The sequence below is a fragment of the Phaethon aethereus genome (genome assembly GCF_964289735.1).
Source record: "Phaethon aethereus genome assembly, chromosome: 20".
Classification (NCBI taxonomy): Eukaryota; Metazoa; Chordata; class Aves; order Phaethontiformes; family Phaethontidae; genus Phaethon; species Phaethon aethereus.
The window spans coordinates 7,260,704-7,286,598 of NC_138596.1; the positions used below are offsets into that span (position 1 = coordinate 7,260,704).

Here is a 25,895-nt window from a genome sequence, read left to right on the forward strand (position 1 = left end):
AGCAGATTCTCATTCAGTGATAATGATTTTACTTCCATGTTATTGATTGATGCCCATCACAAGAATGGAGTGGAACATCTGTCCAGCTCCATGCAAAATACTATGCAGAAGCTTAGGCCAAAAGCAGGGAAGCCACCAGTTTGCTAGTGACCCTTGAAAGGGAATTTACGCAGGTGAAAATGTCATAACCCAAAGAGTAATAATGGCATCAAGACACTGAGGTTGACAACCCCCTACTCTCTAGGAAATACCTCACAATCTCTACTGACCAGCCTTTTGAAAAAAGACATTTCAAGCAACAGCATGCCAATCTAATGCTATTTGCAATCATTCCTTCCATATTGTTTCAGCGAAGTGCATGTATTTTCTCCCAAATCTATGCATTTCCCATGTAAGTGTTGATCGTTCTCAGCTCTGAGCTTCTGAGAACTGGTAACAGAGCTGGTGGAGCTCATAGTACTGGAGGTCAAGTAGAAGTGATGCAACACTTTGGTTTCACAATTTTATAATGTAATTTCTACATATGAATGCTCTGATGTGCGTTATGTGAATGAGCTTTCTCTTTCTCTTTGGTCCCTAGCTGTATGTCTCTTCAGAGAGCCGCTTCAACACCTTAGCAGAGTTGGTCCATCATCATTCAACTGTCGCAGATGGGCTCATCACCACTTTACACTACCCAGCGCCCAAACGCAATAAGCCCACTATTTATGGCGTGTCTCCAAACTACGACAAATGGGAGATAGAGCGAACTGACATCACGATGAAACACAAGCTTGGTGGAGGGCAGTATGGAGAGGTGTATGAAGGAGTCTGGAAGAAGTACAACCTTACAGTGGCTGTGAAGACTCTAAAGGTAGGATTCAAATCTCTGAGTATTCCTGTTCATCTCCTCTCAGCAGGAGCCAAGTTCAGACTGGCTGGCTCACCTCAGCCCTAAATAAGACAGTTTGGGTTGGTGACGGCCCTTTCTTGCTGTGCTGTGGGCATGGAATAGAGTATTTTTGAAAGAGCTTGATCCTGTTACGGTTTTATGTGAGACCTGAAACAACTAAATGAAGGAGGGTGATAACAGTGCAATTTCTACTTCAGAACAGATGAAATCTTAGAAAAGTAAATAGCTGTCATGATGTCTCCCATTCAGGGTGTGGCAAAGGTGAGCTGTTCACGGATGAACACACTAACAGAAGCTGATGTATTAAGGAAAATTGTGGATTGTGAGTCACTCAATGCAAAATTCAAAGGCTGTGCTTCAGGGAGGCTTTACATGTTTTGATTTTCTGTCTTATGTAGCGTCTTTCCCAAAAGACAAGCTCCCTGTGTACCTGGAAGTCTTAAGCAATTGTTCACAGCTGCTTCTTGTCAAAAGATACAAGAGGAGGAAAAGGTGTATCCAAGCTAAAATATGTAAAATTTGTAAGTGGCTTTAATGAGGAACTGGATAATCAGTTCTGTTTCTGGCTTTGCTCCCTGATTTCTGTGTCTTGGTTTCCTTGTCTCTTGAAATGCAAATAATGCTCTGTGAGTTCAGAAGGTCATTGGCTTAATTCATTTATGTTTATAAAAATGTCTTGAGATCTTCTGGCAGTATCCACACACATTGCATTTGATTGCTTAATAAGAGTTTATGCTAACTTGACACCATGTTCTCTCTCCTTGAATGGGGATGTGGTTTGGTCTTGCAGAAACAAACAGAATGGGGGTTTTTGTTTCTTTTTATTTTTTTTGCAATGGAAATTTTGAAGTGGAGAGAACTGTGTAGATGCTTTGGTGTCAGGGGAAGAGCGTTTCCTTGATTTGGGGAAAATATTTCTTCCTAACTCTCTGACCAGCGGCTAGCTCAGTATTTCTGGGTTGCTATGGTTGCAGAAAGTATTTTCATTTTGGTCTTTTTTTGTACTCTGGAGATTCCTGTTCCTGCTCCCCAGTGGAAGGGAGTCCAAGTGCCTGCTTGCACAGGGAGCGAGTGACACCTAGTGTTATCCCTGCTCGGATCCATCGTGCTGGGGACCACAGGGCTTACTCGGGAGCATTGCCATGCCGCTGGAACTGGGATGTGACCAGGTTGAACAAAATGCCTGTTTATCGTGAAGAAGAGAGGCCAGTTGTTTCCAGGACATTGTTTACTGTAACTTCTCCTTTCCTGCTTCTGTTTGTGGTGTGAGGAGGATACCCAATGTCTTCAGATTTCTCATTTTGTTCCAAACTGTAGTTGTTACTTTCATTCTGTTCTCTGTAAGACCCATCAACAAAGGCAAATTGCATGTTGTCGCATAAAATCTGTTTGTGCATAAGGAGTAACCTTAATACAGACCATGGCTGTTTCAAATACATCAAATAAATATTTAATGAAACGTCACTAAAAGTGGTTCATAATGTAGTGTGAAGCAGCATGTTCCACTGGGGAATGTAGGAATAACCAAGAAGAGAGCTGAGAAACACTTCAACCTGCAATTATGCACACTAAACCCATCCTTAAAAGCAAATTTATAATCCACCTTCCTTAAATCCATGTCTGCTGCCTGACAGGTGGGATTATAGCTTTCTTCAAAGTTTTGGGAAACATTCTAAAATCGCATTAATATCCCAGTTCTACTGGGGAAAACAAGCCCTCCGCAGCTTCTGCACAAATGTTCAAATGACTCACTTGATTTTCCTCTGAGAGAATATTTTTCAAAACTTTATATGACTCTTCTTGTTCCTTCCCCATCTACTCCAGATATCTCTATAAGAAAGATAAAAGGGAGGGAAAACTAAAAGGTGTGTGTGTGGAGGGGAATCGTTCCAGCATCTTTTTGAATGGCGATGCTTACAAACACTCATTTGTTGTTCAGTTTTCTGTCAAGTGTCTAAACGTAGCTCATAGCTGGCATAAAACAGTAGCTCATGCAAGAAGGCAGTCAAAGCAGCACACGCTGTTCCTCAGTTGCGTTTAACTGGGAACTGCTAGACAATGTTTTGGTGCTTAGATGTTTCTCATGAAAATACATCATTGGAAGCTCAGTGAGTTGCACAGGACACATCAGTATTTGTAAGGATCTGTTACCATAACATGACACACTCTGAATTTGTGTTTTTACACCCAACACTGCGGGAAAGGGGCGTGAGGTAGGCAGTGGCTGCAGTAACTGGGAGTGGAGCTTTGTGACCTGCATAGCATTGGACCAACTGCAGCCTGCTGTGACTGTGGCCAAAGCTTGTTCCCTGTGAGTGCCACTTAATGGCTGAACTACTGTGAGCTGGTCATCTCGGCACATTTCTTACTGCACACCTCCGGTCTGCATCATTTAGGACTGCTGCTACTTTCTTTTTTTTCCTTTATTTAAATTTTTTCCCCAGCAGAGAAGCCTGTGTTTTAAATTGGGCAATGTGCAACCCTGATGTCCCTTAATGCTGTGGGCATGATTTTGTGCTCTGCTAGGAAAATATTGTATAGCCAGGACTGTTTTATTTCTTTCATAGTTTTGTACGGTGGAAGATTGAGACTGGTTAAGCTGGGTCCTTTGCATGAGATCAGATTTTCAGAGAGATCATTGTTACAGTAGTTCTCTCTCTGTGTCCTATTAATTCGGTCACTGAGAGGTAAGAGTTTTAAAACAGTGGAACAGCTATGCAGAGGGGCAACCTTTCAGAGTTTGTATAGCATGCATAAGATAAGTGTGTATTTAGGGTAATTTTGCAACCTGGATTATTAACCCAGTTTCCTTTGCCAAAGAAAACGGTTTAAGGTTCTGCTCACAAGGACCTTTGAGCTATTAGTTTTGACAGAGTGTGTTCAGCAAATCACAGCTGCCAGTCAAGCTAATTGTCAACGAGTAGTAAATGATTGAATGAAACCGTTTGACAAAGGTTCTCGTTCCTAGCTGCAAAGCAGAAAGCTGGCTGGATCTTACAGCGGCAGCCCACTGTTATCATTCTCACCAGCAGCAGTAAATCCTTTCCAATCCTTCCTTAAAACACTTCGTCCATGTAGCCTGTCAACATTAATCCACCAATGAAAAAAAAATAATATGGATACAGAAAAAAACCCTTGCTTTAGGAATAGATCTGTATTTTTGCACTACTTTGAAATGACCTTTCGGCCATTTGTGGCATATTTGCTTCAGAAAATATGTCTTTTAAGCAAGATTGTATCTTCCTTGGTTTTGTGTTGTGCCAAGCAACTTTGTGGCGTTCAACAAATAGGTAGTGACACGTCTGCCCAGAATGGTTACGTCATGGGTCAGGCTCTAAATGCCAGAAATGAAATCTGTGAAACCTCAAGCTTTCAGTTATGGAGTGGCTGCCATCGGTCGTGCCTCCCTGTCTGGAAGGAGGGATTTCTTGCTCCTACCCAGTGAAACTGGAGGCCCACATTTCAGCAGCTTCTCAAGAATTTCATTGTGTATCCTTCCTTTTTATGTTCATTCGTGTTGCTTTTCTGTACTTTTTATTTCATGTTGTCTTTTTTTCCTGTTAGGAACAAGCAGATTTCTCCTTTTCAACTCCTGAGTGGTCCTGTGAGAGGTCCTTCACAAAAGGGATATGGATTTTCTTGCACCAAAAAGCTCTGTTAGAATAAGAATGATAACTTTTTTTTCTTTAAATCCTACAAAACCCCCAATGTTCCTAACTCCCTGGCATTGCAATGTGGCTACAGGGAAAAATTACCTTGAAAGAACTGTGGCTTATGTTGTCAGTTTGCAGTTCTTTTTGTGTCTTCATACAAAAATCTGTTCCTCCTTTGTGCACGCTGTCCTTGCCAAAGCTTTACCATTGTTCTGCAGGAGGATACCATGGAGGTAGAAGAGTTCCTGAAAGAAGCTGCAGTAATGAAGGAGATCAAGCATCCGAACTTGGTGCAATTATTAGGTAAGTGATACATACCAAGCGGAGGGATTTGAACTAAACCCTTGTGCAGTGATATGGATGTTAAGGAGCAGATAAGCTGCTTACCATACCAAGGCTTTAAATACAGACACTTATTGTCTGGCAAAATTCACAATTTGTACCACTAATACATGATTTTTAATGATCTCGTCTCCCTAATGTTTAAGTTACAGTGCCTGAAGCAGGAAATTAAAACCCTCTATTAACCAATTCCAAGCAGAACTCATTCTTTCTGTGAGCCCTGTATTTCTAGAGGTATAAACTGCCCTAGAGGACATAACCTGAAGATTCACTGATGTTCTCAAATATTCATTGTAAACTTTATGTTGGTCCCTAGGGGTGTGCACACGGGAACCTCCGTTCTACATCATTACGGAGTTCATGACGTATGGGAATCTGTTGGATTATCTGCGTGAGTGTAACCGGCAGGAGGTGAATGCTGTGGTGCTACTGTACATGGCAACTCAGATCTCCTCAGCCATGGAGTACCTGGAGAAGAAAAACTTCATTCACAGGTAGGAAGGACAGTGAGCACCCCCGAATCTTGAGCACAAAACACCCCTTGATTTATTTTCGTGCCTTTCAGATTATTACAGCATTGACTTAGATGCAGTTGGTGTCCTGCATTTAACACACTAGGGCATTGTGTTCTGATACAGTACATTAACCTGTCTATAGGATGGTTCTCATAATGGTTTTTCTCTCGGTGTTTTTCTCTTACCTTTGAAGTAGATGCAGGTGAAAGACATACCAGTACTTCTGTATTTTGGGCAAGGGCCTTAAATGTAAATGCTTCCTGAAGTAACAGATTCTTAATGGACCAGATAAGCTACTGCTCTTCCTTGATTCTAACAGCCATTAAAAAATGCTGCAGTTGATGTTGGTGGATGTGTGCAGGTGCTCACAACAAAGCCACCCTCTTAGTGCCTTCTTATCCCATGTTCTTTCTTGTTTGTTTCCCTTTTTTTTTCCATCCTCTGTAGGGACTGTTTCCTGCTATTGTCCAGATTGCGTGTTCACTTTAATAAGCACCTCTGCAATCTTAAAAGTCTCAGAGACTCTGACCTTTAAGCGTGCTGCAATTATGGCTAGAGCTTTGCATTCTTCATCTGTAGAAATGGCCTCCTAGCAATATAATGACACATACTGCGCAAAGGTTTGAGAGTCGCTGAGCTTTATACAAGATGTTCTCTGTGCCACAGCGTGACCTTTCCTGCCCAATTAACTGGAATATGAAATTAGCACATGTTTTTTCTTAGAGACAAATCTGAAGATCGTGTGTAAAGTTTTAGGTGCTCCTCTAAGTCATGTGTTGCCCTCGCTGCCTGAAAGGCCTGTTTAAATGCTTCTGTCAGTCAATAAAGTGAATGGTGATGCTGCAAATTAAAATTTCCAGCCTTTGATTTGCTCTGTTGAAGGTATTTTATCCCTTCAGCCTGTAGGAAGTGAACTTTAAAAATTGCTTTGTGTGAATCCCATTTGTTTGCTCTGCCGTTCATTTAATTTCCTCTTATTTCTGATGACCCATTTATCTAAAATAAATAGTAGCATTTTTCCTTATCAGCCACCCCCATACCCACCTACCCAATTATTTTAAGAGTGTTGTCAGAATTCACATCCATGGATTCAAACGCTGGGCTGTGACCTCATTTAATGAATCAGGAAGGAGGAGAAATTTGATTATGAAGAGGAGCTTTTATTTAGACACACATTGTAGTAATCAGCATTGATAAGAAGGTATATTCAAAAACACTGTGAAAATTTAATGGCCATCTAGTAAGACGTTATTTTTTTAATTTATTCTGATTGAGGAGAACAAGCAAAAGAAACAGCAGTGTCTGCCTCATATCTAACGATCTCACTCGAGCTTTCCAGTAGAATCAATTTTTAGTTCAATGTGACATCATCTGGAAAAGTGTTTTTAATGAAACCTAATATTAGGAGAAATGTACTTCTGTGCTTTACATTTTTATACTCATGAAGCATTTCCAAGGGTGCTAACAGCATGTACAAGCTAGGGAAGTGGCAAATGTGACGTGCACATCTCTCAGCTGCCAGGGTGGAGACAGGTGAAAACATGTGGAGGAAAAGCTTTAATTTGCTTATTGCTCCATCCTTTAAAAATGTGAATATCCATAGCAGAGACCGCAACAGGTTTGAAAAGGCCAAAACATGGTACGAAAGTTATGTTGTAAAATGTGGGGAGGAAGAAGAGCTTAGGTGGGAGTTAGACCTGGTGCTTGAGCAAGGACTGGGAACAGAGTTCTGGAGAGCAACTGGTGTTGGCTGAGGTGACTGAAGTGCTAGAGAGGTGGGCAAGAAGTGAGGCATTGCGACTTCTCTTATTCAGTGCTCATCCTCAGCTATTGATAACTTGAGCACTGACATTTCTTTAAATTATTTTTATCCTGAGGGTGGCAGCTTTTATTGAAAGTGAGGGGGCTTCTTGAAGCTTTCACTTCACATTAAAAAAAAAGTTTGGATGACAGTCTTACAAAGCTGGAATGGAAAATAACTTTCCCTCTTACATGTATGCGCATAACTACATAATACCTGTGCAATACTCTGATCAAAATAATCACATTGCAGGCCCAGGTTTCTTCGGGAACAGCAGGTTTCCTATTGCTAAAGTGAGATGATAAAGACTTCTCATTACCTATTTTTGTTCTTGTTTTTAGGGACCTTGCTGCCAGAAACTGCCTTGTAGGGGAGAACCACTTGGTAAAGGTGGCAGACTTTGGCCTGAGCAGGCTAATGACAGGTGACACATATACGGCCCACGCCGGAGCAAAATTCCCCATCAAGTGGACTGCACCAGAAAGCCTGGCCTACAACAAGTTCTCCATTAAATCTGACGTCTGGGGTAAGAATTTGCATGTATGAATTAATGCAGATTATAGTCGTCTTTTCCAGGGCTGTGAAATGAGGACATTGTGAAACATTTCAGGTGCGACTGTGTTCCCTTGGTTTGAGCCATGTTGTTCTAGGAGCTTGTCAAGAGTTTAGAAATTAATCTCTGCCAAGTCAGGCTTTGAGTGGAGCACTGAGGGTGCCGATCTGACTTTACATGTTTGAATCATCGGCAAGTATGAAAAAAAGGGTATTGTAGTGTTTATAGAAACGTATGAAATGGGGCTGGAGTGCACCAATACTACTGACTTGATAGAGCTCTGGCAGAAAACTATGAAGCGATATATTGTTATGTAGCCAGGAACTTTCTAACTACTTCAAGGAGGAAAGAGAGAATCTGGTTCATTTTGTTAAAAAAAAAAAAAAAAATTATATGTGTATCTGTCTAGTGATAGCTCCAAGCTCATCTTTCTGCATTTTAAAAGAATAATCTTTGGAATGAGATGAGGAGAAACAGAGGGAATATTTGATGACAAATGGTTATTCAAGAGCCCTGAGGTGCTGCTGATAAGAGTAGGCTTAGCTAAATGGAGCTACATTCAATCAAATCTGACCACAGAAAATCTCAATGTACTTTTAATCAGCCTTTCTTTGGGTTTTTATCTCTGCCATAGCTGTCGATCACATTCTCTAAAAGTGCCCAGTGACATGAAATAGAAGTCTGTGGGACGTGGTCCCAAAGGCACTTGGAAAACGTTATCCTGAGCATCTTCTGTATATATAAAACAAAAGATAGTAGTGAAACAGTGATGAAATTTTCTGGACTTTTGGGGAAACTGTGCAGAGAAAGGCCCTATTTTGTAGAAACTTTTAGGTAGATGGCTAATGCAAAATGTTTTATAGACAGGGGAGGAAAACCCAAAACAGCCTCCCAAGGAGTTGGCCAAGGGGTTTCTTCTGCTTTGGTCTTGCGCATGGTGGTGTTGGCTGCTGCTGGGTGTCTGCCACGGTCTCAAGGGTGCTGCTGTACCGCTGTGGTGGCTGCAGGATCCCCGTTGCATTTAAATAGTAGAGTACTTGGAGAGGAAAGATCTGAAAGGGGTATTGGGTATCTTTAATTAGGGTTAGCTTAACCTTGTGTAGTGAGAGTTGGGGCAGTGGACTTTGGGATCTGGTTAGAGTAAGCCAGCTGTCCCCAGAGGCCACGGCTGCTGCTGGGCATGCCAGAGTTTAGATGCTTTCACCTCACTGCCTCAAGACAGCAATCAAAGAAAATTGTGCACAGAAATGTCGAATGTAAATTGCCCTTGGTGGTGTTACCATGTAATGTGATGTGATTTCCTTACTTACGCAGAATTGTAATCGCTTTCTCTTCAGATTAAGAACAGAATAGGGTGACTAAATTAATTATATGCAGGTTGTTGAACTGGTGTTGAGTTTATTCTGCGTGCCTGACTCCTGGGTTAGCTGCCTGACCCTGGTGCTGACCTGCATCCCCACCGACTTCTAGGACTTGAATGCCTCGCCTGTTTCAAGACCCTTTTTGTGCTCTCTCTTTTCCTGCTTAGCTCTCCCTGTGACCAAAATGTCTCGCTCTCACCCTGTCGTGTTGGTAGCAACTGCTGAAACTTTCCTCTTCCCACTGCCTCCCAAGTTTCCTCTCTAGACCATGCTACAGCTAAACAAGGGCACCCCAAAAACACTGAGCTGTTAAAATATGCGAGTCCTCTAGGGAGAGGCTGCAGATGAGAGGAGCTGTCAAATAGAGGGAGAGACTGCAGTGCAGCAGTGAAACAGTTTCAGCTAATCCACTGTGAAGTCTCTTAATTGTGCCTTTAATAGGACTTGAAGGATCTTAAGGCGTTCAGGTTTGAGACAACTGATACATTGAAAATTAGTCTAATTCTACCCTGTCATATCGCAGGAGACTTGTCTGTGCTGACGAAGAGGCTTGTTATGCTTCTTTAACATTTAAGCTGCAGCTGAGCATGGGATCTGAGCCACCCGGAGCTGGTTTAAGTGTGCAGCACTGTTTAGTGACTACTCCCACTAAACATCCTCTCAAATTTCTCTCAAGATGAAAACAAAGCTTATTGATTTTTTTCTCCTTTTTTTTCCCCTCTTTTTTTCTTTCTTTCTCTGCTGCAGCCTTTGGCGTTCTGCTGTGGGAAATTGCAACTTACGGTATGTCCCCTTACCCTGGGATTGACCTGTCTCAAGTCTATGAGTTGCTGGAGAAAGACTACCGTATGGAGCGCCCTGAAGGCTGTCCTGAGAAAGTTTATGAGCTCATGAGAGCGTGTAAGTGTTCCTCAGCTCTGCACTTGCTGCTTTTTATCTCTGTGGAGGTGCAGTAAAAGTGCTGGGATCTGGCCACATACAGCAAGGCATGAGAAACCCCCTGCCAGTTCCAGTGAAGGTGCAATGGTGTGTAGAAGTGTTTGGTTAAAACTGCTTTTCCCAGAGGATGAAAACCCTATGAAACCAGCTGTTCGTCTCTACTGGGAGCACACAGGCCTGGGGGAGAGATGTGTTGTTCATCTCAATGTTTTCTTTGTCTCCTTCTTCCTGACAACTTAAAGAAAAGCTTGTGCTCTAAGGATGAAGCAGGAGCTTCACTAGGCTTCATACGGGACTGACTGTTACTCTTCCACTGTGGCCATTTGGTACGTGATGTAGTGTGATACATTTTTTCGCAGCGGTGCTCAGCATCTACTGTTACGTAGTGACATGGAAACCTGATTTAAAGGGTGCTGTGTGTCTGCAACCATCACTGAGCCAAAGTGGGTTTCCGTGTCAGTGTTTTATCTCATTCGTTTTTATAAAAAGGGAACTGCGATAGCTAGCTGCTCCTGGTGAAGTGTACTGAATGTCTAATGCTGGTGGGAAGTTTTGAGTGGTGGTGGTTTTTTTTTCCAGGCTGGCAGTGGAGCCCTTCGGATAGACCCTCCTTTGCAGAGATCCATCAGGCCTTTGAAACGATGTTTCAGGAATCCAGCATATCAGATGGTAGGTCTGGGTCCCTCTTGGACCAGCAATCCCAGGGATGGGAAAAGGGCCAACGGCATCCTTAACTCTGCATGTTGTTCATAGGTTGCTTTGCAGTGAAATTCAGTCCTAGGTTATACTGCCTGGTGTAAACGGCGTAGAAAGCAGAGGTGCGTTTACATGTGGGCTTTTTTCCAGGCATACATCTGATTTTAAATGGCCAAATGGCTGAACAACCTCAGGGAACCTCTACTTTGTGTGTTTGCTTTTCTTTTGTGCTGTTAACTCTGAACAGTGCAATAGTTTTTTATCTTCTGTTGATTGTAGTGATGTCTTTCTTCTGTGCATTGCAGAGGTGGAGAAGGAATTGGGAAAGAAGGGCATGAGGAGCGTAGTGAGCAATTTCCTCCAGGCCCCAGAGTTACCAACCAAAACACGAACATCGAGGAGAGCTGCTGAAAGCAAAGATGCCAACGAGGGCTTGGAGACTGCACATGCTCGAGGCCAGGGGGAATGTGGTAGGTTTTAATTAAAGTCATTATTCCTTCAGGAAATACAGAGAACAAAATGCATGTCCAGCTCCAGGTCTTCACCTAGGAAAAGCTGTGTCTAATAACAGGTGCCATGTTTTCTGTGCCAATATTCTCTTTCTGGGTGACAGGCTGCTGAGTTTGCTTTCCTGGGTTCAGAACCCCTTTTATTATTTTTTGCAAAGGTAGATTGTTAATCTTGGGACCAGATGCACATAGCAGCTGGGAGTGTGAATCCTTAACTGGCTGAGGGATTGGTGCTATACCTGCCGTTGCTTAGAGAAACCCTAGGATTTCTTTGAACTTAATGGCTATTGCCTGCAGCTCCCTATAGACCAGAGCCTGAGCACAGAACTCTCTGATCATATCCTCTTCCCATTCCCTGGTAGGAGCTATAAGTGGGATCTCCCGCTGCATCTGAGTGCTGGGTAATCTGCTGTGTTCAAGCCACTTTACACTACCAAACGGCATAATTTGAAGCAGGACAATTGCTCGGGTTTAGCAAGCCCCATAAGGGAAGTTTCTTCACTGTTCCATCCTACCAGTTTTATGCTTGGAGCACTGTAGAGTATTACTCTTGGCAGTTACCAAATATAATTTCAGCAAGGGACAAAGAGGTATTTACAGAATCTTCCATGAAATTAAAACTCTCTTTCAATCAGTTTCTTCAAGAACTTACCTTGCATTTTGAGGTAATAAAAGCAGTGGTAAAATGCTGAGTGTATACAGTAGATTTGTATCTAGCTCATTTGAAAAATAATAAGGTAGAACAAAATAGAGCGTGTTATCCCAGCACGTGTTGACGCTGCCTTCTCTGACCATTCATGTGACTGACCTTTTTTGTGTAATGTCAAATTCACCTGGTAGTACATGCTTCAGTAGCAGATGTGCATCTAGACAAAGAGGGGGAGAGAAGAGGAGATGTAAAATGTTGGAAAAAGGAAGTGTCACTGACTTAGAAAGGAAGGTTCTTTACCATATATAGGAAATGTAATTGCCTCGTGTTACCAGCTTTGAAGTAAAATAACTTCATTTAAATACGTAAGAGCTTTGAGAGATTCAAGTACAGCAGGAACAATGTGATTTTAACATTATGCTGGGAATCATTTCAGTCCTTATTCTGAAAGAAAATATTCCACATTAAGGTTTTATTGCAGTTTCCCCTTCAATTGTCAGTGTTTCCATAGCAAGTCCAGTGGCTGGAAGCTGATCCTCAGTGCAAGCTGCTAGTTTTCTCTGGATCTCCACAGCTCCACTGTGTCTAGACACAGTAAGGCCATGGCCTCCCAGAGTGCTCTGAGAGCTGTTCTTGTTGTCCAGGTCCCCATAAGTTGTTGTGTGGGAATGGTTTAGCTGCACGAGGTCCTGCGGAAGCGTGCTGTCTTCTCAAAGTACACAGTTATTTTTCTTCAAATTCTCTCTTCTCAACCAAAATCCCTTCCTCAACCAAAATCCTACCCACAGCATGATGATTACCAATACATGACTAAGAAGCATCCTCCTTTTCCCCTATGACTCTGCTTTATCTCCCTTCTTACTGCCTAGTCGAACTGTCAATGTATATGCTGCCCTGAAGGCATTCTGCCTTTGAATTAGAATGCCATCTGAGTGCCTGGCCCAGGAATGAGGCCCTCTGTCAGTCAAATACAGAGACCTTCAGGACTCTGTATACTGCTATTCATTTTTAAAAACCTCTTGTAAGCGGAGAAAGGGTCACCCCATCATTTCCTTCAGGAGCAATGCTGCTGAAGGAGGCTGTTACTACCACTTTCCTCCATTATTGTACAAAGCTGGCCATCTTCGCGCTGGTACGACCTGGAAGTGTTCAGCTGTCGAAGGACGTCTTGATTTCTGCTTGTGAAAAAGTTATTTCCATTCCCCACAAAGGATGACATCAGGAAAGGAGGTTAGGAGTATCAGCATCTAAATGAACGAGGAGGCTGGGGGTGGAGGTGTGTTGCAGAGATGTCTTATTAATTCAGAGGGTCAGCTATTCAAGACAGCAACAGCACAGAGACAAAAGCAAAGGCCTCTTAATATTTCTCTTCTTCACAGTGTGAAGTTTAGACAAGTCTCCAGATGTGAGGGCAGGAATCTGAACATAAACATTTTGTGTTTGTATGTCAGTGTTTAAACCAGAAGCCTACAGGGAAAGCAGTTTGGCAGCCGAGTCCTGTAGAGGCCACCTCAGAAATAAATGTATGCAGGATTAGGGATCACGTTCAGTCCAGGCTTGAGCGTGGCTGTACTTGTTGTACTTCTGGTGTGAAGTTGTCTCTCTTTACAGAACCTGCAGCTTTTGGAGATGCTGCAGTGGTTTGATCCCAGAAGAAAACCGATTATTCTGTCTGTTGAAGCAATGCTCAGTAGACTCTTTTCTTTCCCTTGCAGACCCTCTGGATCATGAACCTGCTATTTCTCCCTTGCTGCCACGGAAGGAGAGGGTGGCCCTGGAGAGCAGTTTGAATGAAGATGAGAGGCTGCTTCCGAAAGACAAAAAGCACAACCTCTTCAGCGCCCTTATCAAGAAGAAGAAGAAGACTGCCCCTACCCCTCCGAAACGGAGCAGTTCCTTCAGAGAGATGGACGGCCACTCAGACCGCAGGCCGGGTGGGGAGGAGGAGTGCAGGGACGCTGGCAATGGAGCTTTCGTTGCACCCCCCGCAGACGCAGCTGATCCCTCCAAGTTTCAGAGCCCAGGCAACGGGGCTGGTGTCACCAACGGGGTTGTCGCTGGGAACTCTGGGTTTTTATCTCCCCATTTACGGAAGAAGTCCAGTACGATGAGCAGCAGTCGAGTGGTGGCTGGTGAAGATGAGAATAGTTCTAACTCCAGCAAGCGTTTCTTAAGGTCCTGCTCAGCCTCCTGTGTGCCCCACGGAGCAAAGGACACAGAGTGGAAATCTGTGACTCTGCCTCGGGATTTGCAGTCCACGGGACGCCAGTTTGATTCCTCCACTTTTGGGGGACACAAAAGTGAAAAGCCAGCACTGCCTCGGAAGCGGGCAAACGAGGCCAAGACTGACGTTGCTGTCAGGGGAACAGTGACCCCTCCTCCACGGCTGCTTAAGAAAAATGAAGAGACCACTGATGATGTGTTCAAAGATGCAGAGTCGAGCCCTGGCTCTAGCCCTCCCACTCTGACACCAAAACTTGGCCGTAGGCAACCTGCTGCCCCTCCTTCCTCCACCGTGCTCCACAAAGACGATGGAGTCAAACCCAGTGCCTTAGGTACCGCTGTGACGATGGACCAAGGTTCTGCTGCCAAACTCAACCCTGCTGGGTTCATGGGTGCCAGCAAGGCTTCCTCTGAGGAGCCACGACTGAGGAGGCTCAAGCAGACCTCAGAGTCGGCGGGGAAGGACAAAGGGAAGTTATCGAAGCTGAAACCAGCCCCTCCGCTTCCGCTCTCTTCATCCTCCATCGGCAAGCCCGGGAAGGTTTCTCACAGTGCCAGCCATGAAGCAGCAGCAGATGTGGTGTCTGGGCCGAAATCCAAACAGTTGACTCAGGTTGGTGAGGCTGCAAGCAATGATGCTGTCAAGCCAAACCAGTCAGGGGAAGGTGTGAAAAAGCTGGGGATCCCCTCTGTACCAAAGCCACAGTCCTCTACAAAGCTGCTGATGAGCACAGCAACCCCAGCTGCCTCTTCCTCATCTGTACCCTCTGCCCCAGGCGGGGACCAGCCATCATCTACAGCCTTCATCCCTCTCATATCCACCAGGGTCTCGCTGCGGAAGACCCGGCAGCCCCCGGAGAGGATTGCCAGTGGCACCATCACTAAAGGGGTGGTGTTGGAAAGCACTGAGGCTCTACGGATCGCCATCAGCAAGAACTCTGAACAAATGGCAAGCCACAGCGCTGTCTTAGAGGCTGGCAAGAACCTCTACACCTTCTGTGTGAGCTACGTGGACTCCATTCAGCAGATGAGGAACAAATTTGCCTTTCGGGAGGCCATCAATAAGCTGGAGAATAACCTACGGGAGCTTCAGATCTGCCCAGCAACAGCTGGCAGTGGTCCTGCAGCCACCCAGGACTTTAGCAAACTTCTCAGTTCAGTGAAAGAAATCAGTGACATTGTTCAGAGGTAGCAGAAGCCAGGTTTAAAAAAAAAAATTAAAAAATCACAATGGGCCAAAGCCAACTGTGGAGAGAGTAACATGCGTGGACTGACAAAGGACCGAGGCGTTCAGGTTAGAGCTGTGCTAAAGACACAGACAGTGAATGGATGCCCCAGCTCCAAAGGGCAGGGCTGTGTTCAAGAGGCACTTTCCCCCTCTTAACTCAGATTCCCTGTGTTTCATATACTTATAATCGTCTTATCTGTGGAGTTCTTGCCTTGTGGACTACAAGTCTAAATGCTGATGTCACACCATGCCTTTTTATTAATATTTTATTGTTCTGGACAGACCATTAAGACCGAAGCCAGAGTGATGGACACTGAGATGCCATCCTCTTCAGGAGGACTTTCTACTGCATTTTCGTCCCTCCCTCTGCCCAACTGTACGCAAGGATGAGTGTTTGAATAGCAATATACCCACTGTGTTTCTTGGGAGAGTTGCAGCACATGTCCCTGGCCCAAGTCTGCCATTTACCTGACATTAAGGCAACAGATTTGGCGCCTGGGAGGGAAGGGGGAAAAATTGTTAATGTAAGTTTTTATTAATGACAGAATGCTATAAGTGATGCTTGCCCAAATTCTTCCTATGATTCCACCTGCTGCCCTTTGTTTCTGTGTCTTCAGTAATTTCTTAATGTTGTTGAGCCCAAATGAATTGCTTGGGTTCAAAATGTTGCAAACAGCACCCGCTAACGTACTGGCACAGGAGCCTGTTGGCGGATCTCCCTTGGTAGCGAAAAAGGACTGGAGAGTGAAGAAGGAAGTGCTGTCGCACTCTCACGGTATCTAACGTTAGTCGGGCTGGCGTTCGGGGTGGAGGGTTGCAGAGGTCGGGGAGCAGTAGGCATCGCTCCCTGAAACACGGGAGGGCTGCAGCAGGGGAAGATCGCTTAGGATGAGTTCAGAGCTACCACTGTGCCTCCAGCAGTTGTTGCAGCTGAGCTTGCGCATCGCAGATGGGCGAGAACTGCTGTTTCTCTAGTTGAATTTCCAGCTTTTTGTTCTATGAGCGGAGCTGGGACCTGGCTTCAGCCCTCCTGTAGAGACCTGTGCTTTGGGGGGCGGTGGTCCTTCCCTTTCCATGCCAGTGCTAACTCCTTGTGAAGAACGCAGATGCCAGTACTTTGGGGTTAAAACCGTCACTACCTTCATGCCGGTGTGGTTCCATCCAGCATCAAACTAGGATCTGTGAAGACTGCAGACGCTTCTCTTGGGTGCGTGTTCTGAGGAAACTGCCACAAAATGCTGACAGCAGGACTCCTGGGCTTCCTTTCCAAGGTCCTGTGACCTTCCCAACTAATGCAACACGACTGGGAACTAACTGTGACTTCTGACAATAGTGAAAGAACAAGGTTTAGGGCTATTAACAGTGCAATTTAACTCCTCTTAACAGTTCCAGACAAGAGAAAAAAAGCATTTTCTGTGTCCTGTTCCCTGTAACTTGTGTGACCCCTCTTGTGTATCTTAAACACTAATTGCCTTCAATTGTATTTTATTCTGTTCTTTTTGGAACTGTTTTTGTATATGATTTCTAGTAGTTCACTTGTGTGTGTTCACGCCACTTCTCCCCCTCACAAACAGCCGTGACTTAACACATGACAAATGTTCAAAAGGAAATACACACTTCTGCCACAGGCTGCCTTTAAAATTGTAAGGAAAAAAACCCCACCCAACCCTTGGACTGTCTCTTTCCTGGAGGTACTGTTTTTACGTTGATAACATATTGTGCCACTATATTATGCATTTGTATCTTGTTATTACACACTTTTGTAGACTTGTCTTTTTTACAGTGTGTAAATAGCTCTGTCCTTCATCTCTGTGATACTTAAGGGGGTTGTTTCCCCTTTAATTTGGTCCAGTACAGATTGTTTCTGTACACGACTTTCAATTCTTCCTCCTCTCTTTCTCCATTTTTCATTTTTTTGATTTATTTTTTATTCCAGTCTCTCTTGCGTAGTGTATTTAAAAATAAATCAGTGTTGAGGAAAACCTATGTTTGTCTGTTACCAAGACTTTTCAAACCCAGTTACCTCCCCTTAGGCTCCGTGTCCGAAAAGAGAGGTTCCCTGTTTGGGTGGTTCACGGGGGCCCTTGGGCACATCGGGCTGCTCAGAGCCAGGCATCAAGCACCTTTCCACACCCTTCTGGTCTAGCTCTGAAAAGTCAGGAGAGAAGAGAGATGCACAGAGTAAAGACTGTGTCATCACCTCTTTTGAAGCAAAGACTTTGCTGTTGTCTTCAATGAGATTTAAATCTGAGATTTGACTTTAAACTTTTCTTCCTGTTAATTCTTTGTGTGCTGTAATTCAGCTGATGATGTTTTTTCCTCCTCCTCTGCTATGAAGTGATCTGTGAGTTTCTCCTCAGACAGTTCTGGCTGCTCCCTCCCTCATTTCCAGTTGCGCGCTGGCTGAGGCACGCTGCGTGTGATGCTCTTGAGCACAGACCCGAAGCGAAGAGCTTCCCACTCATCTCCCTCGAGATACTGGCATGCCATACGGCCGCCGTGCTCACTTCGCAGGTTCTCTATCTGAAAATTGGAAATAACATTGTTTCCGAAAGTCTATCTTTATTTTCTGGTTTGGGACTACCTTCAGCCTTTCCAGCAAATCTTGAGGGAGGGTGTCCCAAGTGCTAAGCAGCCTCTAAAATGAGACGCTGCCTTGATTAATGAAGATGCTAAAGAGCAAAAAAGGATCAGAAGGAAACAAGGGCAGGTGAAAGCGGGTGGTGTGCCTGAGGTCCCACAGTTGCTCTGTGATGTTTTAGGGTTATAAGCCAGCTTGTCCAATTTCTAATCCCCTCGACAAGTCCCTGGTGAAGTCTGTGGGTCTTGGCGCAGGGAACTGCTCGCTCGCGGGCTGTGGGAACAAGGCTCATTGGAAACCTTGTCTTGCTGTGGCAGCGATTGCATCGGGCCACTTCTAAATGAGCGTGAAGAAGATGAAAAGAGGAGCGGGAGGATGCTGTTGGCAAGTATAAATGCAATTTATGGCCTGCACGTGGCAAGGCTCAGGCAGCTTTCCAGCAAAGTGGTGGTGTCCGGTGAAAGTACATGCAAAGCTACAAGGGGTTCCTGGTTTTGTGATGATGACTCCTGGCAGCGATCGGTGTCGAGGCTGCTCTTTGTATCCATCTCTAGCACAAAGACTTGCGTACGGTGAATAGCTGTGGGCTGAGGGAAGGTGGAGTAGCTGAACCTGTCCCTAAATATGATCACTCCTGGTCATCCATCTTTGCTTCCTCAGGGACCAGTCCACGGTGTCGTGGGAAGGCAGGGCCGGTTGACCTGCCTGGGGAAAGCCCTGGGATCTGCAGTGTTGGGAGTGAGAGAGAGGGGATTAAAGGCTAAATTTAGCTGAGTACAGTAGGAGTTGATTTAACAGATCGATGCATTTAACAGTTTGATTGCTCCAATTTTCAAGGCTATTGAGCTTGAAAGCGAGAGTGCTGTGGGGGAAAAATAGCTGTGTTTGTGTTTTTGTTTTGGTTTTCATGTCTTTGAAATGACAATGTTCACTCTTTTAAGTTTTCCTTTAATGTCATCCTGCCTTTTGTTGAGAAGTTGCTTGTCACAAGATGTAAAATATGGTCAGTGTTTTACACTCGCTCTTTTCCTCAAAAAAAAAAAAAAAAGTTATTAAAGATAGGCTGCTGTGGCAGCCTGTCTCCTGGAGATGCTGCTGGACCAGCGTCCTTCTCAGGTGTGCAGGGGGGATGATCAGCAGCCAACTGACAGCCTGTTCCTTGTTTGACGTTAATCCTTTCACGACTGAAAAGAGAGGAAAATATACCCGAGTGCTGTGTCACCTCTGACGAGGGTGTTCGTGGCATCACGCACGCATCTGAAAGCGGGCTGGCAGCAGAGCGGGACGGGCTCCCGGTGCTTGGTGAGCCCTGGCCTGGGCGGGTCGCTGGGAATGATGTTCCCGGATCAACCTGCCTCTCTGGTCAGCCCTGGGGCCGTGGCAGTGACATTGGTGCCGCTGAAGCCCTGCAAAGTCATTTGACTGTTCAGGCTGGGCTCAAAACTGTCCTGCCTGGGAGTGGAGTGCTGTTTTTTCAACGGTAGATCCAGCTCCGCAGAAAGTTCACCTGCAAACCAGGCTGTGCTGAGCTGTGTTCCCAGCAATCGCCCCCCTGTTGAAGGTTATGTGTTTGTCCTAACATCCAGTCTGCTGATAAAGGTCCTGCTCGTGCTCCCGAAGCCGCAGTGCTGAATGACCCAGTTATGATGCGTTGGCCCCTTCATGAGTCCCTTGGGCACGATTAAATCGGGCTCTTTCTGTACAGAGGATCCACTTGGGTTTCTGAGATTTGCCGTGCCCGTGGTGTGTGTTTGGAGAGCTGCAGGTCTGCCCGGGACGCGGGAAAGATGAGGAGCAGCCTGTACAGGAACGGATGAGCAGAGATGGGGCCGGGGCAAGGACGAGGGCTGTACCCTGCCCAGGGAAGGATAATGGGGCGTTTTATCGAGGGTCCCAGCCGCGGTGATGGTGTCAGCAAGTGTGTCTGCATCGGTCCTAGCTGGCTGGGCACACTGGCTGCGCGTGGAAGAATCCAGCGCCTACTCGGTGCTGCCCATTTGCAGGCTGGCTCGCGCAACGGGCCGCAGGTCGTCCTGCCTTGCTTGCGTGGCCGTGCTGAAATGAATCCGGCTCGTTACGGTTCAGCGTGTGGGTGGGCTCCGAGCTCTCCATCTCCCAAAGGCGTTGGGGGTCTGGGTGTCCCCCTGGGAGCCGCCACACAAAGAGACCTGGGAGGGGAGGCATTGGGAGGGGGTGTGGGTTCCCACGGGAGCTGGACGGGAGACGCCACGTCCAGCACACAGCGATGGGCTCTCCAGCTTCCCGGGAGTCGCTCCTGGCATGGGTCCCCCCTCCTTCCTCCCAGACAACACCCCCAACCTCCAGACAAGTTGTTTTCCATTCACTTTTACCTCCTCCTCCCCACTCTCGCTCGCCACAGAGCCATAACGAAGAGCCTGGAGCGCTGCCTTTTCATCAGCCACCCTGCCGAGGGGTGCTCCGGGGGTGCCACGGCCCCTCACCTGCCAGGAGCCCCTCTCCTCCCTGCGGGCGAGGAGGGCGATGGCATCGTCCCCCAGCATGGAGCCGGCCATCGGCGAGCCCCCGGGCACACGGGCTGAGCCCAGCTCTGTCCCACCTGCCAGGTAAGTGCTGCGGGAAGCACTGGCTTTTACTTTTCAATACCTTACACAGAGGGTTGTTGCGCTTCTATCAAAGCCTCGTTATACCTGGGGTTTTATCGCGCGGCTCTGACCCTGTTCCTCTCCTGGACCTGGGAGCAAGAGCCCAGGCGTCCCCCCGGCACCGCTCAGCAGGTTTCCGTTCCCTTCCCACAGCAGAAGGTGCCGCTTTTCCCTGCGACGATCCATCGCGGCAAAGCCAGGGATTTACCGGCCCTCACTAGCCCAGCGTTGCTCCAAAACTCTTTCCCCTTCCCCCCTCCCGTCCCTGGCCCCCCCAGCGCAGGGTAAGATTGATCAGGGTGTATTTATTGATGGTTTCAATACTCAAAAGAAAGGGGAAAGAAAACAAAAAGAGACGTTGCCATAGAAACATCGATAAAGCTCCCGTCTCCGCTGCGTGATGCGAGCGCTGCGCCTGCGTCCCCCCAGCCGGCGGCCTGTGGTGGGTGGGAGGTGGGTTTGGGGGTGCCCGAGGTGGGGGGCTGCAGGGGCTCAGCCACCCCAAGTGCCACCGGGTTTGTTGGGCGCTGGCGCGGTCCCCGCGGCGCGAGACGGTTACCGCAGCAGAGATGCGGGGGAAGGAAAAGGCCCTTCCTCTCCTTCGGCCTCACAGCCGGCGCCGTCCTCGTGCGAGGGCCAAATCCTGACATCCCCTGTATCCCCGCAAATCTGGAGTCCCTCCCATTCTGCACCCGTGGGGCTGTGACCCATGGAGCTCCCTGGACGCGCCGGCGCCTGTGCCTCCCATCACTCCTCCCTAGACCTGCCGCCCCACGGCTGGTGTTTTCTTGCGGGTTCCAGCTCGCCTCCGTTCAGCTGCGGTTCCACGCCGCTCCTGCTGTGAGAACAGCCCGTGCCGGCCCCGGCAGCACTGTATTAAGTGGTCTGTCTCCTTGACGGATATTACAATGCATCTCTTTGAGTCTGATTTTTATTTTGTTTAATTTTTTTTTCCCCCCCAACCAAGTCCTGCCACGGTCTTTGATTTTGAGAGCGCAATTTAGCGCTTGCAAATAATCGCCCTGCTTCATTTTTGTGCCTGCAATGAAATATTAGCAGTCGTTAGGTGTCTAACGCCGTTAGTGCCTGCAAGCCAGGTAGTTAGACCTCTGATTACTAATATCTCTGCCTGCAGTGGCAGGCACGAAAGCAAACGTTGTCGTTGGTGCTGGCAGAGCTAAACCTGCCCGAAGGAGGAGAAGGCAGTCGCTGAAGTGCGAGGCTTGTCCTTTGCAGCCGTGGCTGTGCTGGCTTTGGGGGCTAGCGACTCCCCAGGCTGCACCGCTGGCGGCAGAGGGGACTGGAGAGCAGGAGGACACCGAGCACCCGTTGGTGGCCCCGGGTAGGTGCAGGGGTCCTTGTTTCAGCCCCTCTGCGCCCAAGTTTCTGGGAATAGGTGGCAATGAGGCCAGGAGGGGGTAGGAAGGGCCAGGTTTTCAGGCAAGTGCTGGGATGATGTGACAAGGATGCTGAAGGTCAGTCATCACCATCTCACCCTCGCAAGGACCCTGGTGGCACCCGAGGACGTGTCTCGGGGTCGGGGCGTGAGCAGGGCGGTGGGACTGCAGCAGGACTGGTGATGCCAGGGCAGGTTTCCGCCAGGAATTCCTCAGGACAAGGTTTTCTCGAATGCCGCGGCTCTGTCCTGGTTTGCACGCAGGAGCTGGCTCTTGTGAGTGGCATCTTGACACTAAGCAGAATTTGCTGCCGGAGGGACTTTTCCTTAAACAGGCAGGAGAGCAGCAACTCTGCGACTGCACGGAGAGCTCTGAGGAACCTCCTCCTCCCCAACAGCCCTGCCCTGGACGGCAGCTACGGGCAGCCCCCAGGGGACCGGCAGCCCCAGGACCATCCCGCTGTGCCCCTTCAGCCCACCTACCTCCAGCCTGGACGCCTGGCGCTGCCGGCTCTGCCTGTCCTGGTGACATTCCTGCCCTCTGCCTGCACCGCGGCGCCGGAGACCCAGCAAAGGCCGTGTGTGACCGGAGAAGGGGTGCAGTGGCTTCTTTTTAAGCCACCCTCCTTTTCTTCCCTTGCCCCAGCTGGGAACGGGGATGTGAGATCTGTAGCAGGGCTGCAAGTGGAGCAAACGCAGCGTCCCCCCCTCCCCAAGGCAATCGCAGCAGCAAACCCCCCAATACCCTTTTGTCCGAGCAAACCTAGGTGAGATGGAAGGGAAGGACGGGACGGGGCGACCCACAGGACGTGGGGGGTTGAGTCCAGACCCTCATCTCCCAAAGCGGAAGGTGAAGCCCCCTTTTTTCCTGTTGTAGCCGTTGAGCTCCTCGGCCAGGTTCCCCAGGGTGCCGCTGCGCTTCTTCCCTCCCGCCGGCAGCAGGTCGGAGCCCCCCTGCCTGCCCAGCCGCTGCCCGCTGCCCTGCTTGCCGTAGCCCTGCGGCTCCCGGCCGATGCCCAGCAGCACGCGCAGCTCCTCGCTGCGCCGACGCTTTGCTGCTGCCCTCCAGCCGGCACCCAAGTCCTCGGCCGCCGCCGCTTGCCAGCTGGGCTTGAGCAGGGTCCCTTCCCCAGGGTCTCCCGGCTCCTGCCGCTCGCTGGGAGGGAAGCAGGCCCCCACGCTCAGGAGGAAGAGGCAGGACAGTGAGTAAGGTGCTCTCATCTGGGGGAAGCAGAGGAAGGGAAAGATATTGTTGATAAACCACGGAGCATCCTTGGGCAGCGGCTAAAGCGGCAGCAAGGGCTGCCCTCGGTAGCACGCATTCCCCCTCCTCGCTGCAGCACCCACAAACCAGCACTGCCGCCCCTCCAGCCTGTGAGAAACTCCCTCCAGCACCCACCGCCTGCAGCAGGGGTGCTGGGGGCATCTGAGCTCGCTCTGCCTCTCCCCTGTCTCCTTCAGACCTGCTCCCCTTTAGCAGCTCCGTGCTCCCAGGTTACAGCCTCGCAGCTACTCCCCTGGTCCGCAGCCAAGAGCCGAGCTCTGCACGGGTGAGGGTGGCCAAGTGGGCTATTAGCCGGGCAGGCTGCTGGGCTCCAGAGCTGCCTGCTCCTCTTAGAGGCACTGCGGGGAGGACCTAAGTGCATTCACCTGAGCTGGCCTCGCCTTCCCCACACGCAGGTCCCACCTGCAGTGCCTGGCTAACGCGAGCGCGGAGGAAGGTGCTCGGCACGCCTCCGCTTTATGGGGCTTGGAGGTGCCCCGCCGGCAGCGGGGTCCGCTGAGCAGAGTGGGAGGGAGCGCGGTCCTGGGCTGCGTGTGGCAACGCCGCAGGCACCCGAGGTGACCTTGAGTGCGGGCAGGGCTGTTCTGCCTTCCCTTCCTCTTCTCGCAAAGGCTCAGAAAGGGGAAACAGATTTTTTAATTATTTTTTGCTGGAGATGTTGCCTTAAAAGTCGCTGCTGGTGACGGGGGCCACGCTTGCAGGGTCAGGGGCTGCTGTGGGTGCTCCCTGTCCCTGCACAGCACCCAGCTGAGCCCCAGCCCCTGCCCGTGGGCTTTGCTTCAGGGCGCTCCCCGCCTCGCTCGCGCCCCGCTGCTGTTCTGCGCTCTCCCCTTTTGCACCCGGTTGCCCATTGCGGAGCCAAGTCACAGGGGTGCAGCCAGAGCAGGGAGCACCTTCCCAGCACCAGCAACCGGTGCTGCCGAGTCCCGTTCTGGGGGCCGGGGGTGCCCTCCCCGGCCCTGCCCGCTGTCCCCAGCCGCCTCCCACCAGCCTTTGCCTCCTCGCTGGCTCTGCTCCCGGTGAGGCAGGGCGCAAAGCAGGCACACGCGGGAGGACAGACAGACAGCCGCCCGCGACTCACCTCTCCGCCTTGGGTGCTGCCCCAGCGCCGCCTGCCCTGGCCCTGCTCTGCGCCGCCCCGAGCCCGTGCCCAGACTGAGCTGGCCAGCCCGCTTCGCCCGCCGTTAAATACCCGCCGGCGCTAATTGCCGTGTCGCCCCTCGAGCGCGTGGCCGGCTCGCAGGGCTGTGGCTGCACAGAGAGGCTGGGAGCCTGGTGGGGAGGGGGCTGGAGAGGGGGACGGGGGCTGGCCGAGCCACCACAATGGGAGCGCGGCACCACCGCCGATTAACGCATCTCCTTCATTTGCCATCTCGTTTGGAGGAGCGCCGGGCACACGCCGTGCTGGAGCCGGCAGCTGGCGGGGGTGCTGGCGCGAGGGAGGGTCTGGTCCGGGGGCACGAGTGTCCCCCGCTCCCCTGGCTGGCGCATGCTCCTGTGTGGCTGTTGGGGGTCCCAGGGGTGTGCGTGCGAGTGTGGTAGGTGCACGGGCACCAGCGGAGACCCCTGCGCCCCCAGACCCGCTCAGGGACTGCGTGGACAAGCCCAAGTGCTCCCACCCTCCCTGGCCGGTGCATGTAGCCACCGGCACTAAAGCGTGGTCCCCAAGCCCCGGCACCCCGCTGTCCCCTCCTGGGTCCATCCTGGCCTGGGACAGAGCTCTGCCCATCAGCGCAGGCGGGGGGGACCGGGTCCCCTCAGCACCGAGACCTGCCACCCCGAGGTCCTGCAGCGCCTGGGCTCGGGCTGCAGCCCTGGGAAGCCTCCGCTGCCCCGTCCCTGCCCCGCTGGGTCTCCCCAGCCCTCCCTGGCGCTTTTGCTGAGAGGTTTGGGCAGGCCGAGCGCGCGATGGGCCGGTGCCCGGGGATGCCGCGCCGTGAGCCCGGTGCGGGGAAAGAGCCGTTACCAGCCCCAGGGCAGGAGCTGCAGCCATCCAGTGCTGCTGCCTTTGCCGTCACCGCAGCAGGTTCCTCCGGCGATGTCCCCACACCACACCATGGGCACGGCCACCGACACACCGGCTAACGAGGAGTTCCTTTTATTAAGGACTCTAGAAAGTCCACATGTACAGCGTTGGACACCACTCACACATGACCTAGACTTCACGGCACTGCTACACGCCACGACCCAGCCCAGGGCTTCGCCGGGAAGGAACGTGGCCAGGTCCTGGACCCCCCCGCTGCCCCTGCCCGTGCCTCTTTGGGGAGGTGTCACAACGGACAGGTTTAGCCTAATCTGGGGCCACGGAGCGACGTGTGCGCTCTCAGGAATAATCCTGGGAAATCCTGCGTCTCAGCGTGGATTAAATACCTCTCGTGCAAGTCAAAACATCATTAGGGAGTCCTGGGTGACATGGGCAGTTACACAAGGGTGCGCTACCGACAAACCGCACGTACAGCGTCCGCTTCCCAGCACGGAAGAACACTGGTGGAGGGCTGCAGGGAGGGGATGAGCCTTCCCGCCCGTGGCACGTGGCTCCGTGTGCCTTCTTGTCCTGAAGGCAAGCACTAGAAAACCCAGCTACAGCTAATCCACTGAAATAAATACACACAAAGTAAAAATGGGCGTTGTGCTCCCTGCCTGCACGG

General features: G+C 49.4%; 2 protein-coding genes across 3 annotated transcripts in view; one reads left to right on the plus strand and one right to left on the minus strand.

Moving 5' to 3' along the window:
- Positions 1 to 15,558, plus strand: part of ABL1 (ABL proto-oncogene 1, non-receptor tyrosine kinase) — a gene marked incomplete at its 5' end in the record, with an annotated part of 80,479 nt that extends 64,921 nt beyond the window's left edge. For both annotated transcript variants that reach the window (XM_082009195.1, XM_082009196.1), the window contains 8 exons: positions 581 to 853; positions 4,764 to 4,848; positions 5,204 to 5,381; positions 7,545 to 7,729; positions 9,865 to 10,017; positions 10,636 to 10,725; positions 11,058 to 11,222; positions 13,626 to 15,558. In XM_082009195.1, the coding sequence (XP_081865321.1) occupies positions 581 to 853; positions 4,764 to 4,848; positions 5,204 to 5,381; positions 7,545 to 7,729; positions 9,865 to 10,017; positions 10,636 to 10,725; positions 11,058 to 11,222; positions 13,626 to 15,325 (2,829 nt within the window). In that variant the 3' untranslated portion in view covers positions 15,326 to 15,558. The remainder of the gene's footprint in view (positions 1 to 580; positions 854 to 4,763; positions 4,849 to 5,203; positions 5,382 to 7,544; positions 7,730 to 9,864; positions 10,018 to 10,635; positions 10,726 to 11,057; positions 11,223 to 13,625) is intronic.
- Positions 15,559 to 22,793: 7,235 nt separating this feature from the next.
- QRFP (pyroglutamylated RFamide peptide) lies at positions 22,794 to 23,183 on the minus strand (the record flags this gene model as incomplete). Its single annotated transcript, XM_082008884.1, has 1 exon — positions 22,794 to 23,183. One exon carries the CDS (start codon positions 23,181 to 23,183, stop codon positions 22,794 to 22,796), a length of 390 nt encoding a protein of 129 aa, XP_081865010.1.
- Positions 23,184 to 25,895: the final 2,712 nt, after the last annotated feature.